The sequence below is a fragment of the Saccharomyces eubayanus genome, chromosome XI, assembly GCF_001298625.1.
Source record: "Saccharomyces eubayanus strain FM1318 chromosome XI, whole genome shotgun sequence".
NCBI lineage: Eukaryota > Fungi > Ascomycota > Saccharomycetes > Saccharomycetales > Saccharomycetaceae > Saccharomyces > Saccharomyces eubayanus.
This window is the reverse complement of record NC_030970.1, coordinates 295825-312589: the sequence shown is the minus strand read 5'-3', so window position 1 is coordinate 312589 and position 16765 is coordinate 295825. Positions and strand designations below refer to the sequence as shown.

Below are 16765 nucleotides of genomic sequence, written 5' to 3'. Positions count from 1 at the left end.
AAACCTTCCAGATGTATGCGCAAAAATTACCTATTCGCTCTTCTTTGAGTTGCATGCGACGATCCTCAACTTGTCGACGGAAATAACACTCTGGCTGTCTCCAGACCCGTTCTGGGAAGCATCATGATTACTGTCCTCAACAGTAACCTGACAATTTTTCACAATGAAAGTCCAAACATCATCACAAAACCCATATGTGTCAAGATTACCCTTTACCGTCAGCTTGGATTGGGTGTTATCCTTCAATGTTTCTGCCACAACCTTGTCAAACGTCTCTAGTACACGCATAGCCAATGAAGCTTCTATCCTCCCATCACTAATTAGAGTATCTAGAGCATCCACCAAACTATTCCCTATAGTACTTCTACGATATAGTTCGTAATACCCAGGTACTGCCATTTATTGTAGTTGTTGTCTCAGATAGCCTTTATGTTCTGCCGAATTACGCGAAGCATCTTCTCTCCATTCTTTATTCGGTCGAAGATCTCACTTAATTAAACAGCGTAAAGAAATAATGTTTCTTAGCATAATTATCTTACCCGGATGCGTGGCAATAACGAATTCAAGTTTTTATTGAAATGCATCAAGACCCCCAGCATCTTAAAGGGTCTCTGGCATTTGTGAGGCTTTATGAAAACTGTAAATCTAGCCATCTACTTTTCTGTAATATTCTGCCTTAAATAAAATGTTACGTATTTATTTTTTTATGTTTTTTTCATCATTTGTTCTTTTAGACTTGAATGTTTAAGAAATTATGTCAAAGCCCTGCAAAACATTAGATTAGCAAAGAAGAATATAGCTGTACGTAACGTGAAATTGTGAGTAAGAGCACTTTAAAATCGTGCTCGACTTGCACATGTAACCATCATTGATGCACAATCTGTGATCCATCAGTGGCATCAGAACTTTCTTGTATGAGGGAACTATACTACGCTACAGTATTATTAAAGCGGGTAACACGTACATTAATAAGGCTAACATAATAATGATGAACATCAAGAGTATTAGAAAAGGTTGTCAGAGTGGATAGAAAAGGCAAAAAGGCAATCAAAGGAACTTAGAGTTTACGTGGTTTATAGAAAATTGATAGATTCAGGCTGTAGTTATCATGAGTAGTACCATCTTTTATCGTTTTAAATCTCAAAAAAACACATCGAGGATTTTGTTTGATGGTACAGGGCTTACAGTGTTTGATTTGAAGAGAGAAATTATCCAAGAGAACAAACTAGGCGATGGAACAGATTTCCAGCTGAAAGTATACAATCCGGATACAGAAGAGGATTACGACGACGATGCATATGTTATACCCAGATCTACCAGTGTGATAGTGAAAAGGTCTCCGGCGATAAAATCATTTTCTATACATAGCCGACTTAAAGGGAACGTGGGAGCAGCAGCCCTGGGGAATGCGACGAGATACGTTACTGGTAGACCGAGAGTGTTACAGAGGAAACAGCATGCTGCCACAACCACTGCTAATGTAAGTGGTGTCACAGAAGAAGAAAGAATAGCTAGTATGTTTGCCACGCAGGAAAACCAATGGGAGCAAACACAAGAAGAAATGTCTGCAGCTACCCCTGTTTTTTTTAAGTCACAAGGGAACAAGAATTCAGCACAAGAGAATGAAGGCCCGCCGCCGCCGGGCTACATGTGTTATCGTTGTGGTGGTAGAGACCATTGGATCAAGAATTGTCCTACGAATAGCGATCCAAATTTTGAGGGTAAAAGGATCAGGAGAACCACGGGTATCCCAAAAAAGTTTTTAAAATCCATTGAGATAGACCCTGAGACGATGACGCCCGAGGAGATGGCTCAGCGGAAGATCATGATAACAGACGAGGGGAAATTCGTGGTTCAAGTCGAAGACAAACAGTCCTGGGAAGACTACCAAAGGAAAAGAGAAAACAGGCAAATTGACGGCGACGAAACGATATGGAGGAAAGGGCATTTCAACGATCTACCCGCCGATTTGAAGTGTCCCTTGACGGGAGGCCTTCTAAGGCAACCCGTAAAGACAAGCAAATGCTGCAACAAAGACTTTTCCAAAGTGGCGCTGGAAGACGCACTGGTGGACAGCGACTTTGTTTGCCCCAACTGCGAAACCAGCGATATTCTTCTGGATTCGTTAGTGCCCGACGAGGATAAGCAAAAGGAAGTGGAAGCGTTTTTGAAAAAGCAAGAAGATCTGGGCGGCAAATCCAAAGATGGCAAGCAGCCTGAAACCAAGAAAATGAAACTGTTGGACACTACCAGCACTGCCGCCTTGAATACTCCCACTCCTATGAATAACGGTGGCACACCCGTCCCCCCAGTACCTCTGCCCTTTGGCATGCCGCCTTTTCCCATGTTTCCAATGCCCTTCATGTCTTCGGCACCGACGGCTCCAAATCCTCGCCAAACAGAGGCAAGCCCCAAGAAATGACAGTGTTCGGCCACCGTTTGCCTCTCACACGTAATGTCTGATACATTAAGAGCAATAGCAATAGCTATAGCAATAGAAACAGCAATAGCAATAGCAATAGCAATATAGTGACATTATAATAATACGTAATACCAAAAAAGAGCCCACCGGTGTGTGTGGGTGTGGCCCGTACAGAACGACCACAATCCGGATTCCTCTATTTTGTCTTTTCTCTTTTTTATGTTTCTTCTTTCTTCTATTCCCTTCTTCCGGCTAAGCAGCCGTCGAGCGAGGCGTGGCTTCCTCTCCTTGTTCCGGTTCACCGCAATCGGGTTCCCGCGAGCATCCTCTCTTTGCGTATCTCGCAACTGAGCACGTAATCCACGGAAAAGCGTGAGCTTAGCGCTGTTTCGATACAGTATTGGATGGTTTATACCATTCGTCTGTTCTCTTCTGACTTGACTCCTCAAAAAAAACAACATCTACAATCAACAGATCGCTTCAACGTGCCCTCACAAAACTTTTTTCTTCCTCCTCCGCCAACGTCAAATTTTATCCCTCATGCAATGTAACGGAATTTCTGCCTTGAATTTATTATAAAAAGACAAAGACATACGTACTTTCATATCATTCTTATTTACATCCATTGTTAATTCTTACGTATTTTTATCTCTTAATTGTCATAAAAAACCATACACAAGTAAAACATATACAAAATGGGTGTTGAACAAATTTTAAAGAGAAAGACCGGTGTCATCGTTGGTGAAGATGTCTACAACTTATTCACTTACGCTAAGCAACACAAGTTCGCTATTCCAGCTATTAACGTTACCTCTTCTTCTACTGCCGTCGCTGCTTTAGAAGCTGCTAGAGACGCTAAGTCCCCAATCATTTTGCAAACCTCTAACGGTGGTGCCGCTTACTTCGCTGGTAAGGGTGTCTCTAACGAAGGTCAAAATGCCTCCATCAAGGGTTCTATTGCTGCTGCCCACTACATCAGATCCATTGCTCCAGCTTACGGTATCCCAGTTGTCTTACACTCTGACCATTGTGCTAAGAAATTGTTGCCATGGTTCGATGGTATGTTAGAAGCCGATGAAGCTTACTTCAAGTTGCACGGTGAACCATTGTTCTCTTCCCACATGTTGGATTTGTCTGAAGAATCCGATGAAGAAAACATTGGTACTTGTGTCAAGTACTTCAAGAAGATGGCCGCTATGGGTCAATGGTTAGAAATGGAAATCGGTATCACCGGTGGTGAAGAAGATGGTGTCAACAACGAAAATGCTGACAAGGAAGACTTATACACCAAGCCAGAACAAGTTTACAACGTCTACAAGGCTTTGCAACCAATCTCTCCAAACTTCTCCATTGCTGCTGCTTTCGGTAACTGTCACGGTTTGTACGCTGGTGACATCGCTTTGAGACCAGAAATCTTAGCTGACCACCAAAAGTACACCAAGGAACAAACTGGTTCCAAGGACGACAAGCCATTATTCTTGGTCTTCCACGGTGGTTCCGGTTCTACCGTCCAAGAATTCCACACTGGTATTGACAACGGTGTTGTCAAGGTCAACTTGGACACTGACTGTCAATACGCTTACTTGATCGGTATCAGAGACTACGTCTTGAACAAGAAGGACTACATAATGTCCCCAGTCGGTAACCCAGAAGGCCCAGAAAAGCCAAACAAGAAGTACTTCGACCCAAGAGTCTGGGTTAGAGAAGGTGAAAAGACCATGTCCGCTAAGATCTCCAAGTCTTTGGAAACTTTCCGTACCGTCAACACTTTATAAGTTAATTCAAATTAATTGATATAGTTTTTTAATGAGTATTGAATCTGTTTAGAAATAATATAATATTATTTTTATTTATTTAGTTATTTATTCTGTGTTTGTTTCGAATTAAAGTCGGATTTACGTTGTCTGACAATATGATTTTTGATAGGATTGGTCGGTGTCCAGCTAGATATGGCTTTACATAAACTTGATAAACTACGGTTAGACGCATCTTGAACCTTCGCTTAGGCCTTCTTTTTACTCGATGTCCATAGTCATCCTGCGCCCCACGTTCTTACCTAGGCAACCTTCCACAGCCTGGGCAAAAAGGAATTCATTTAAAGATCACATAGTGATGTGTACCCAAAGCGGTCCGAGACAGAATCCGTTTTCACTTCTCTATTTCGGAACCTGCGATTGTCTTCTCTTATTAACAACAGTTTTGATTTTCATTTCATTTTGAAACTCTTCCAACTCTTTGAAAAGTTTTTCATAATAGTCTACCTTAACTTCCAGTGTGTCCAATTTTGCGTCAATTTCAGCTTTTAAATTTTCCACATCATCGAGCTCAACGTTATCCTTTACTTTGAACTTGTTGTCCAATTCTTCAAGCCAAGCTTCATTTCTTCTAGATTTACTAGTGAAGAGAGATACACCTTGAGCGCAATCTAAATCGAAATCCTCTTGCAAACAATTCACCAGTTTCTCGACGTCATAGTATAAGTTGTTTTGTTCACCCATGGATCAGAGGTTTCTCAGCCTAGCTTGTTAAAATCTGAGACGCCGATTGAAACGCTATATAATGTACCTTTTATCTAGCCTTTTTTACTAAGCTTCCTTTAACGCAGAACCCTGCCCATGTGTAGGAGGGTAACAAAAGGCATCCTGGCCTATTAGCTACTGGTAATGATACATTTCTCTTGTAAAACGTTTTGTAAAGAGGAGCATCTTCAATGATAAATTCTAAAACTATCATAAAAAGCCTACGATTGTTACTGAATTAAATATTACTACTATTAGAATATTATATAAAGAAGTCAAATATGTATAGAAGGAACAGAAAATAAAACCAAGGATGGGAGGAAGAAAAAACACCGATGATATATACGTCAACCAAAATCTGTGTAACTTTGAAGCTTGACAAAGAGAAAACCAAAACAGATTAAAGAAGGAAAATCAAAAACAGTCGCTCTTTGTTGGAGAGACGTAAATTAAAAGTAACGAAAGAACAGAAAGTAAGTCAAAGTTCTACTATATAAAAAAAACCATATTATTCCCCAGCCTCTATTTTAGATGAAATGTACCGCTTACTTTTATTAACCGAAAAAAAAAAGAATATTATGTCCCAAAAAGAGTCTAATCGAATCACACCTTGTTCTTATTGTTTTTTGAGAGTTTTCTAAAAATCGCCGTGCTTCTTGTGAGTTTTTAAGTGTTGTGATAAGTTGTCACTTCTACTGAATTTTTTCTCACAGAACATGCAAGCAAAAGGACGTTCAGCCGAATGAACGGATCTGATATGCCTTTTCAAGTGTTCGCTGCGTCTAAATGCCTTCTCACAGTCTTTGCAGTTAAAGGGCTTGTTTTTATCGTAGTTGTTTTGGTCAATAGTAGCAATGGATTTCCTTTTACGTGGTTGAACTGGAATCTTACCATTGTTGTTATTGTGAGAGATAGTTGGACTTAAAGTGATGCTCGACGACTTTCTTCTTCTTAGGTTTGGGCTTACAGACGCTTGTTTCGTAGATTGCTGTTGATGATGAGCAGCATGATGAATATGATTATTAGGAATTAGTTTGAACGAGGGATTCATCGAAATGTCATAGCTTTTTCTTTGGAAAGCTGGTGTAGTGTTGAGATTATCTACACCAGAGGTTGCCAATTTAGCAGCAGCTGAGGCGTTGTCGGACAGCATCATCGAAGGTTTGATAAATTGCTGATCTTGAGTAGGAGACTTAATAATGTTAAAAGGATCTGCGTCACGATCGTAGGTCGACATTGCAGCGGCATCTAAACTGTTATAGTTTACTTTGGCAAACACATCATCATCATTTTCCTCTGAGAAGAATGAAGCTGAGTCAGAAAGAGGGTTGGTCATTACTGTATCATTTGCAAAGGATTCGATGTCATGAATCAAGGGCAAAGAAGCCCGTTGGTTTTTCTTATTGTTACCGTTATTATAGATACGGTTTGAAGAGAAGGATGTGTTTTTTGGCTTTGTAACGCCAGCGTCTTTAGAAAAATCCATGCTATAACCATTGAGAACTTGAGAAACGTTATGATCTAGCAGTTTGAAGGTCGGATCGGGATTGTTTGCCGTCGTAGTTGGTGAAATGGTCGAGTCACGTCTTTCCGTAGTAGTGTCCTCAGGAATGATTTGTTGAGTGGATTTCCTGTTATTGTAATTTTTATGGTTTAAATTCCAAAATTCTATTGAATGAGAAATGGAATTTCTGGAATCCGTCATGGAAGGAAACGAAGAAGTGACCACCTCGCTGTATCGCCTTGTGTCGGAACCAGTGTCAGGCATGAACTTTAACGCCTCTTCTGAAGATACAAAGTCTTCCAAAATCGACTGCATGCTGTTATTATTATTATTATTATTATTATTGCTGCTGTTGTTATTTGCGTCATCCAAGCTATAGTAGTTGTCATTCGATTCTGCTGAAACGTTGGAGTTGTTCGGCAACTTAGCATCTAAGAAAAAATTGGAATATATAGAAGGTTCTGCCTCAAGGGTTTTAGCCTTGGGAGATGTCGTATGTTGGTGTGGAGATAGCTCAATGTTTTCTTTGAAATTGCTATTATTCGCTGAGCTCATCGGCGAGAACACCTTCTCCAGCTGTTCCAAATTCTTCAATTCTTCATTGAGAGCATGCGGGGTAGCTATCGAAAGACACACCTTATCATCGCCATCTTTATTACCGTTGTCATTACCGCTTTCGTTTTCAATTCCATTCAAGAATTGCATGTTATTAGAGTTTTTCCATTTCCAATTCATGGGCAAAGCGGCAGTATCCTTTAGATTCATCAAACTATTATTAGCGGTAGTATTAGTAGTTGTTGTTAGGAATGGGGTATTAGTGACATCTGTTCTATGAGGAGAATCCATCGAGAACTGGCCGAATGTGTATTCTGGAGAGGATATACTATTGTTAGCAGAAGTGTCATTAGAGGAAGAAGAAACAGAGCCATTGGTCGTGTTCAATACTGGATCCATCAACCCAGTCGACCCGGTTAACATGGACGGATCTTCTTGTTTCTTGCTAATAGTGTGACGAGGAAAATCTTTCTCCGATGGAATAAGACCGTTTTTAGGACCAAAAGCTAGCATTTGTATTATTATCAATAGAGAAAAAGAAAACCAAAATAGAATGAGATATTCAGTACCGAAGCGTGGCGAATTAAATTGCTGTTAATTTTCTTTTCAATATCTGTTCTGTGAAAAAAACGGAAAGAGACGGAAAAATTCGTATTGTGTGCTTGCCATCAGCGAAAAAACGCATTACAAAACTACAGTTGCTTGTTATATATACAAATATAGACAGATAGAACACGCATGTGCGTATACGTATGCATCTAAGAGAAATGTGTGCAGCATACAGAAAGCAAAAACGTCCGCAATCGGCAACCCTGAAAGTGCCTTAGTCGCTATAAGAGATAAGCGACGTTTGCTAGAGGCTCTCAAACGGGTGGGTCTGGTTTATCCGGAGAACAACACATGCGGCAAACCTTATTGCCCAGAAGTTGTGGTTCTAGCTCGAATTCCAAGTTCTAAAAATGGCCAGCACGCGGCCGGGAACAAAACCCGTGCAAGGAAACTGGTTCCTGCAGCCTGATGCTGTGCTGGGCTTCACGGTACAGCGCCGGGAACTCCCGGCCGCATCCGCAGCAACCACGTCGTACGACAGCACTCGCTGGCCCCGCAGAACAATACTGACGGAGCCGTCCCCGCGCTCGTACTGCACCGCCCAACCCCACCTTTTTTTCTTTTTCTTCTCTTCTGCGGCAGTTGCCCTCCTCTCGAGAAACGGATCTTCGGGTCGTTTTTGGAGTGCCGCGCTCAAATTTCCCGGAGCGGTACTTTTCATGTTTTTTATTTATTTATCTTATTATCTTACTGCCGGCCAAGCTGGTTGTCTGGAACCCAGTACAGCTGCTGAGAGACCCCTTCCCCTTTCCTTTCCTTCCCCCCTCCCCTGATTTCGGAAAATCCAAAAGGCGTTTGGCTTGACAATTATTCCTCTTTGAGCGATTATTTTGCACTGTCTTGACTTCTTTGCCTTTGAAGGTCCTGTGTGCCTTACATCGCCGGCGATGGGCTGCACCTTTCTGAGCAAGTGGGTCTGCAAGTGCAAGGGATAGAAGTTGGCAAGAGCCAACGGACTAGGCAACGTTTTTTTTTTCTTTCCATCCTATTTTCACAGGACGTGTGTTTTGTTCACTGCATCATTGTACTGCAAGAGACAACCCTCTCTGGAACTTTTTATCGTTTGTGGCTTTTGGCTTTCAGATAGATGCATTTTTAAGGGAGCAGGGCACTTATTTCTTTCTTTCCGCCCGAAACAAAAGGCAGCGGCTTTTGTGCTCTCATCGTTCCGCATTACGGCAAGCCCTGAGATGGTGCCCTCCCTTAAAACGCATTGTGTTCGGGTAAGTTAGAAACGTATCATGCTACACGATAAGAAGATTAACATGTCATGTAACATGCGAAGCTATGCAGCACTCGAACAGAAAAACACGAAGAAAAAGAAAATAATGGCGAAGTTCACGGGAAAACGCAAGAGTTGTCTTTTTGTTTTTTCAAAAACAAGGGAAAATGATCTCATCGTTGACTAAATAAAGGCCTAAGTCCTCTCCGAGACTTATCTTACGAGACCAACATACGTTATCCAAGCACAGATACATACATATAGCCAAGGCATTGCATTGCGGGCGGATTTAAACTAAAAATAGAAGCTATTATATAGAGTGGTACTCGAATAAAAAAAAATTAGTAGCAAAAAAATGCAAGGTGATATCAGAAGAAAAAAAGATCTCTTGCCTCGTTATAAAACGGGGAGCAAATACAATTCCAGAAGAAAGGGCGGGTTTTTGACTACTCCAATGAAAAAGATCGTATTGTATATGTTACTTTTGTGCGGTGTTTATTATGTTATACAACTCGCCTATTCTGACCTAAATAAGGAAACTGAAATCGTGTTGGAAGGTCACACTTCTGATACTCCTACTACCGGTAATGAACATAATAATGGTGCTATGGTGGGCGCATCGGACCCAAATAGCAATAAGCAACAACAGCAGCAGCAGCAGCAGCAGCAGCAGCAGCAGGCCAAAGTACCCAAGGAGAAATTCAATAATGAAGTTGCAAAGCAACAAGAAGTAAAAAACTTGGAAAACGATCTTAAGCCTCAGGTCGACTCAGAAAAGCAGAAGCAAATAAACAAGGACAAGAAAGAACAAAAGCAGCAGCTACAAAAGGAAAAACAAGATATCGCCAAAGAGAAGTTGGCTAATAGTAACGAAATACTTGATAATTAATTAACATATGGTTTCTCATTGGTTGGTGGTATGAATGATACACTTCGATTTTCGTGTTCTTGACTAACTTTCCCCTTTCTTCTGTTTAGTATAAGTGCATACTGATACAACGTGTACATACATAAAATATAGAACATACACAACAAACACCCAGGAAAAAAAAACGACTTAACATCGAGAAAGCACTATAACGTTTGTACTTTGCAGTTCGATCTTTCGAAAAGAAAAAAAAAAATTTTTTGATTAAAAAACTTATATATATATATAAAACCGAAAAACGTTTGATGCATAATACCGGTTGAACTATAACCCAAATCTTCTCCTTGTGTACACAAATGCAGAGCATGCTAGCATACACATGAAAAGTACAATGCCCATAAACCATGTCAATGAATCCCTATATTGCCCAGGCACGATAACATTCATACCCCATAAACCTGTGATCACATTCATTGGTAAGACGATAGTACCCAAAATGGTAATTTTCCCCAATACATCATTCATGTCGTTGTTAACTTTTGTCATATCGATGTTGATTTGTGCAAGATAATTCGAATGCGATCTACTCAAAAGTTTTTCATAATGATTTAGCGATGACACCATGGTTACGATATGATCTTGGATATCGCCCAAATACATAGCGATTTCCGATTGTGGCGAAGCTTCCCATTGTTCGTTATATCTCTTGGCAAATCCCTTGATCACATCTGCTTTGGAACCCAGTAGTCTTAGTATACTCATCACTCTTTTACGACATTCACCAATCCGCCTCAACATGTCACCTTTTCTTTTCCAACCAATCAAGTTTGCATTGAACGATGTCTCAGATGAGCTTGTACTTCTTGAACTCGCGCTTGATTTAGCACTAGAATATGACGTTTTCTTAGAGTAAACATCGAATGGGAATGCATCTTCATCACTGCCACCGGAATCGGAATCACTATCACTAGAGTCACTGTCACTAGAATCATCGGATTGATGCATCTTCAAAATGGCGTCTTCGATTTCGTAAACTTCATCCTCGATAAGTTCTATCATAGGTGCAAACGCATCTGTGATATCATCGATTAACGCATATGCAATCCAGTCTGAGGTAACATTCAGGTAGTCTTTCAATAACCTTGCTCTTCTACGAACATTGATAGGATGCGGTGTAGGTGCAAAATGAAATGTTAACACACCTGTTCTGAAAACAATTATGTAGACATTTAATGGCTCCAATTCTCCTTCACGTGGTTTATGCCTATCTCCTGATTTTCTTTTGAATTTTTCGTTTTCTTCCATTTTCTTTTTTTCACTCTTGACACGACGCTTGTAACTTGATGATGATGTGTTTGTCGTTCTATTCGCAGATGACCTACGGCGGGAACGTAAAATCGATGGAAGCCATTTGCTTCTATTAGCACTGCTGGTATTATTGTTATTGCTATTGTTAGCATTTGAATCATTCGACATAGTGGCACCATAAGCTTGTGATTTACGGCGTGAGATACTTTCGTGGTCCAGCGTAGCAGATTCTTGCTTTTCTTTTTTTCTGCGACGAACATGCTTTTCCGCTACAATATCAAAACTTCTGAAACAAATCAAATAATAATCTCTAAATAGTTCCACCTTTTCACGAACTTCTCCCAAGAAGATATCTTCTGTGGTCAAGGGATGAATTCCAAAAGCTTTACTTAATATTTTCATTTCCTCTTCAGTGGGATTACTGACGTCTAACCAAAATGGAGGAATATCTTCCATATTTGCTACAGACATACCTGATAATGTAGAGGGATTTTTATTAATCAATCCTTGAAGTTGAGATGAACTTTCCCCTTTCATACCAGGCGTCGGAGAATTTGGATGAGTCTTGACATGACCGGCGTTGCTCTCTTGGGAATACACAGAAGAGACAAATAAATCTTGAAATTTTTGACCGGGTTGCAAAAGCCCAGATATTGTTGGAGAATGAACGGTGGAATCCAAGTCAACTCTAAAATAAGTAAATCTAAAGTGTTCTGGATTATTGGAAATAATGTGTGGAGGATATTGAATATTTCTCCCCACCAGTAAATTGTCCTGTAGTCCGTTTTGAATTCTTGATTTTGAGTCTTTGGTCGGGCCGGACCCTAGGGCCGTTGGACGTTGGATCAAATGCCATGGCGTAATTCTTTTTGGTCTTAAGCGGCCATTTTTCAAGTTTTCTGTTTCATTAACTCTCCTGTTACCTAATTCAGGGACATCAATGTTGGTCACGATGGGCTTTGAAAAAAGAATCCCATCTTCATTCGACGTACCATCGTCATCGTCTTCGTCATATTGAAAATGAAATGCTTCTGCGTCTTGAATAGCCTGACTTCTGAGTCTTTCAGTTTCTTCTTTGGAGAACTCTTCTAAGATGGTACAATCTGGCCAGAGTTTCGACATTTCGCTGCTCTCATCATCGAGAACTAAACAAACATCATCCAATGAGGAATTATTTGAAGAAAGACTGGAGGATGGTCTCGAATTGTACTCGTCTTCTTCGACGTTTGAGTCACTGGACGAGGATTTTGAGTTTTTGTTGCTGTTGTCGTCAGAACTCTTCTTCTTCTTCTTCTTCTTGGTGTTATCGGCAGCGCTGTTGCTTGTACTGTTGTGAACGTGGTTCATCAACGCATCTACATCGATCACAACATCATTATTTGCGTTCGACTGTCTTCTATCCGCAGGCAAAGCTTCTTCGGCACCTTTTTGAACGGATTTTCTTCTTTTCAGCCATGATTCCAATTCCGAAGGAGATAGATCAGATACTAACGATCTGTTAGGATCAGAGGGCCAAATCCCTGTAGGCTTCTTATAGTTGGGGGTTGAGAACTTCATAATCGGTTGCGGCCGCGCAGCACTTGAGGCACTTTGTGATCCATCCCTCGGTTGGCTCATTGAGGGTCTGTGGTCAATATACGCACCCTTTAGTGAGGGATCTCCACTTCTTACTAAGTCATTATTAGTAGAGTCCGATTCATGCAGCATGCCCCAGGAATCAATCTGGTCAAAATCTGTAACCTGACCGTGGTCATGTTGCACACTATCATGGAGAAGTTGGGTAGGTCTACGCGAGTCTGATTTCAAGTGGCCAACAAACTTGTTCTTTTTTCCTTTTGGATTACGCTTCTTTTTCCTGAGTTGAGGGCTACTGGAGTAAGGAGAAAGCAGTGGAACAGTTTCATTCTTTTGCGAATTGTCGGTGCTCATTTCTAGCCTTTTCCTTGTATGCAGTTCTCACTTTTATTCTCAATCTACTCTTGAAGTAAGGGGTTGGATGATATAACTCAGTGTAACGATACGTATAACTTTGTCATCAAACGAGAAAATAGAGACTAGCAATATGGAAACGATGAATGTTTATACAAGTATATAATAATACGAAGTCTAAATTCAAAGAGTCACTCAAAATCAGCAACTGTTCAAGTCAACTACAAGAAGTGAGAAAATGATAACTCTACAAATTTGCTCTTTGTAAGTTTGACGTTATGCCAAAAATTTCTCCGTAGATCGCCGCCCGTTAAAGCAGCAAAATGCTGATTGTGCCATAAACACAAGATAGGGAAGAAGAAGGAGGAGAGGGATATCTGACTGCAACACAAACGCATTCATCACCAGCGATATTTTTAAAACTACGAGACTAACTGGAATAGTACACACTATTTCCCATACGTACGACCCTGTTATCCTTCCGATAACCACGACATATACCCACAAAGGGAGCGCGTAACCCGCAACAGGAGATCATCACCTTGTACGTTGACGTAAAGGGGGGCGCTACTGAGCCGTCTGGCGCAATGCAAAATTAGAAATATAACCAAGAGGGACTTTGCAATGCAGTCTTCTGGCCCGAGACTATTTCAAAACTGTTGTATTTTATCCTTTTCTGTAGTGGCAATCCTAGCAGACCAAGAGGCTTGAACAATTACAATGAGTTTATATTTTACAGCTTTATTCCTAATGCTCACCGTTGAGATGGTGATGCTCTTCATTTTCGTTTTGCCTCTGCCATTCCGGATCCGTAGAGGTATTTTTAGCAGCTATAACCAATTGACGGCTAAGCAGCAGATAAAAACCGTAATTGTCATAATGGGCGGTCTTGTTGGGCTGTTGTTTATCGATTCGTGGAAGAGGTCACAAATCCGCGTTTCATTATACCATAACGATAACAGCGGTTCAATGGGGTCATCTGCTGTCACCCCAATACAGGCCTTGGCATCAAGAGCTTACAACCAAAGGAACATGTACATTTCTGGGTTCATATTGTATTTCTCTATTTGCATCCCAACGGTCATGTCTATTGTCAAGAGATTGGTGAAATATCAGGGATTGATCAACGAGCAAAAAAAGCAGAAGTTGACCAAAACTTCTCCAAGAACCGAGAAAGTTTCAAAGAAGGCCGACTCTACTAAATTGGAAGAACAACTAAAGAAAAAGCAAATTTCTTTGGAAGGCTTGCAAAAGCAAGTCAAGAACTTGGAGAAATACTTCGACGAAAAAAACCAACCAGGCAACTTGGCCGCCGCTGAAGCTGCTAAGAAGGGAAACTAAATTTAGGTGATATATATATTTATACGCATGTACATCCCTAGTGCTCGGGCTTTGGTTTAGTCATAACAGAATATCACTAAAAAGATACTACTTTTTTCTATCTTCATCTGATTTATTCATCCGTTCTTTACAAGTGAAAAAGAGAATGGCATGTACAGAAAATTGAATATATGCATTGAATGTATTTATGTGTAAGTAAAAATAACTAAATTTAAATATTTGAAAAGAAAAAAAATGAAAAGATAGAAATAAACCCGATCAAGACAGTTCAGCATCTTTTGGTCTATTGTGTATATTATAATGCGATTTCCTAACGGTTGCTACATTTTCTTCTCATTTTGATATATTTTCTTGATTTCACTATGTTTGCTATCGTTTTTATAAAATAAATATAGAGCTAGTGGGATCATAACACCCACTGAGCCGGCCACCAGTCGCGTAGTCTGTTTTTTTGGATTAGATCCAATGACAGGTTCAAAATCCCTTGATGAAGCAAACCTTCTACCTGTCCTTTGTAACGATCTCAAAATATTAGAATTCATACTTTTGTTTAGCAGGCGTTTTGAGCTTTTGATCTTAGTAGTTACTTGAATGAAAACTACTCCGCATGATCATAAGTAAAAAGAACATAACTACTAGTTTTTATATACTCCTCTGCTAGATATATAAGGAGGCATTATGCCTTTTATCGGAGTCTGTTGGAGCAAAAGCAGATAGACTTGAAGGTACAGCAGCGGTTCCTATATTTAAGGGTTGGGCACCCTTAAAAGGCGATAATACAGTGAAAGAATACACTCAAGTTTCCTATGTATACCCTTTCATAACTTCACTCCAACATTAATAAAGAAAAGACTTCAGTAGGGATACTTTAGAAGTTACTGATGGGGTGAGAAGCTATCCATTCCGTTATCATCATCATCATCATCATCATCATCATCATCATCATCGCTATTTGGGTCCTCGGTTCCAAGGTGCGGGGTGAAAACAGTTCAATACAAGCGGAAGTACAAGAAAGGGAGGGATCCGCTTGTACTACTTGGAGACTAAAGAACCTAACGCTGATTATCAGTACATATATATAGATGTTTTATATAAAGGTGTCAGTTCTTTCCAAACCGATCTAAGCCCTCGTATAGCTCTTTTGCGTTTCTTTATATACGGTAAAATTAAGTATGAAGAACGGGACTAACTGCAAAAAAGAGATAGACTCCTCTTCTCCGTTTAATTCATTCATTCATAAAGCCATTTTGCTTGGTTGGATTCCCAACTAATTAAATCTTCCTTCTTGAACCATAAGTTAATTTCACGTTCAGCGCTTTCAACAGAATCACTACCATGACAAACGTTTCTGCCTAGATCAACACCGAAGTCACCTCTGATGGTGCCCGGAGCACTGGCCAATGGGTTAGTGGCACCAAGAATGGACCTACCTTGCTTGACCACATCTTTACCTTCCCATACAGTAGCCAAGATTGGGCCAGATTTCATGAAAGAAGCCATTTTTGGGAAAAATGGTTTACCAACGTGTTCAGCATAATGTTGCTCTAGTAATTTGTCGTCAGCTTGGACTAATTTGATAGCAACCAACTTATAACCTCTTTTTTCAAAACGAGATAAAATTTGAGAGACTAAACCTCTTTGAACACCATCTGGCTTAACTGCAATAAAAGTTCTTTCAGTTTGGCTGGACATTTTTTATTACTGTGTGATATATGGAACGGCTTTCGCAAATAATTTAATAAATTGTTCAAATAGTCTGCAATCGGCCTTTTAAACTAAAAAAATTATATTGGGATACGGGCCAACAAAATTATACAGTTTCCATCTTTATATAAATGGATCCTTGAAGAGATCCAGGGAGAGAAAACGGATCTTCGTTTTCGAAAACACGAAACGAAGCGAATTACGCGCCTTTTAATTTGATGGGCTTCTCACGCATTAGGTCAATGAAATTACATGAATTTGGTTGAATATTACAAAAGAAAGGATCTATGTCTTTATGCAATGTTGCGTTTACCTTTTTACTCAGCATTGGTTTTGCGCTTCGCTTTCCAGCACTGTAGCACATATCTGGGACTGTATTTCCAGGAATACACTCTCTGTCGGCCAAGAATCTCTTACACTATTAACTTATGACTTGTATACTGAGCATATCTTCATTACAGCTAGTCGCATACCACTTATCACAATGAAAGGAATACAGCTCCTCTTTTTAATGGCCCGGCGTATTCTTTATTGACAGTCATAATAGAAGTAATGATACACGTTTTTTTAGCAAGTCTTTGAATACACTAATGAAAGCAAGACTCTGGACTGATAACCATCACTAGTTTTGTGATAGGCTAAAAGTTATATATATTCCAATAATTATTTGCCATCTTAGTATAGTGGTTAGTACACAACATTGTGGCTGTTGAAACCCTGGTTCGATTCTAGGAGGTGGCATTATTTTTCTTTTTATTATTGCTTTAATTTGTCTTTCATGCCT

General features: G+C 40.0%; 10 protein-coding genes and 1 non-coding gene across 11 annotated transcripts; 5 read left to right on the top strand and 6 right to left on the bottom strand.

The window, feature by feature from the left end:
* Positions 1-30: 30 nt before the first annotated feature.
* TOA2 (transcription initiation factor IIA subunit gamma) lies at positions 31-399 on the bottom strand (the record flags this gene model as incomplete). The annotated part of the gene is made up of 1 exon (XM_018366389.1): positions 31-399. One exon carries the CDS (start codon positions 397-399, stop codon positions 31-33), a length of 369 nt encoding a protein of 122 aa, XP_018220981.1.
* A 709-nt stretch (positions 400-1108) lies between these two features.
* On the top strand, positions 1109-2422 carry MPE1 (cleavage polyadenylation factor subunit MPE1; the record flags this gene model as incomplete). The annotated part of the gene is made up of 1 exon (XM_018366388.1): positions 1109-2422. One exon carries the CDS (start codon positions 1109-1111, stop codon positions 2420-2422), a length of 1314 nt encoding a protein of 437 aa, XP_018220980.1.
* Positions 2423-3117: 695 nt separating this feature from the next.
* Positions 3118-4197, top strand: FBA1 (fructose-bisphosphate aldolase FBA1; the record flags this gene model as incomplete). Its single annotated transcript, XM_018366387.1, has 1 exon — positions 3118-4197. The coding sequence occupies one exon, from the start codon at positions 3118-3120 to the stop codon at positions 4195-4197; it is 1080 nt and encodes a 359-aa protein (XP_018220979.1).
* A 381-nt stretch (positions 4198-4578) lies between these two features.
* Positions 4579-4920, bottom strand: BLI1 (Bli1p; the record flags this gene model as incomplete). The annotated part of the gene is made up of 1 exon (XM_018366386.1): positions 4579-4920. The coding sequence occupies one exon, from the start codon at positions 4918-4920 to the stop codon at positions 4579-4581; it is 342 nt and encodes a 113-aa protein (XP_018220978.1).
* A 658-nt stretch (positions 4921-5578) lies between these two features.
* MSN4 (stress-responsive transcriptional activator MSN4) lies at positions 5579-7513 on the bottom strand (the record flags this gene model as incomplete). The annotated part of the gene is made up of 1 exon (XM_018366385.1): positions 5579-7513. The coding sequence occupies one exon, from the start codon at positions 7511-7513 to the stop codon at positions 5579-5581; it is 1935 nt and encodes a 644-aa protein (XP_018220977.1).
* Positions 7514-9186: 1673 nt separating this feature from the next.
* On the top strand, positions 9187-9720 carry DI49_3311 (uncharacterized protein; the record flags this gene model as incomplete). Its single annotated transcript, XM_018366384.1, has 1 exon — positions 9187-9720. One exon carries the CDS (start codon positions 9187-9189, stop codon positions 9718-9720), a length of 534 nt encoding a protein of 177 aa, XP_018220976.1.
* A 303-nt stretch (positions 9721-10023) lies between these two features.
* Positions 10024-12936, bottom strand: MNR2 (putative Mg(2+) transporter MNR2; the record flags this gene model as incomplete). The annotated part of the gene is made up of 1 exon (XM_018366383.1): positions 10024-12936. One exon carries the CDS (start codon positions 12934-12936, stop codon positions 10024-10026), a length of 2913 nt encoding a protein of 970 aa, XP_018220975.1.
* A 720-nt stretch (positions 12937-13656) lies between these two features.
* On the top strand, positions 13657-14277 carry YET1 (Yet1p; the record flags this gene model as incomplete). Its single annotated transcript, XM_018366382.1, has 1 exon — positions 13657-14277. One exon carries the CDS (start codon positions 13657-13659, stop codon positions 14275-14277), a length of 621 nt encoding a protein of 206 aa, XP_018220974.1.
* Positions 14278-14597: 320 nt separating this feature from the next.
* On the bottom strand, positions 14598-14819 carry DPC7 (Dpc7p; the record flags this gene model as incomplete). Its single annotated transcript, XM_018366381.1, has 1 exon — positions 14598-14819. One exon carries the CDS (start codon positions 14817-14819, stop codon positions 14598-14600), a length of 222 nt encoding a protein of 73 aa, XP_018220973.1.
* Positions 14820-15507: 688 nt separating this feature from the next.
* On the bottom strand, positions 15508-15969 carry YNK1 (nucleoside diphosphate kinase; the record flags this gene model as incomplete). Its single annotated transcript, XM_018366380.1, has 1 exon — positions 15508-15969. The coding sequence occupies one exon, from the start codon at positions 15967-15969 to the stop codon at positions 15508-15510; it is 462 nt and encodes a 153-aa protein (XP_018220972.1).
* A 681-nt stretch (positions 15970-16650) lies between these two features.
* Positions 16651-16722, top strand: DI49_3306. Its single transcript has one exon. It is a non-coding gene; the product is annotated as a tRNA-His (tRNA).
* The last annotated feature ends 43 nt before the right edge of the window (positions 16723-16765 follow it).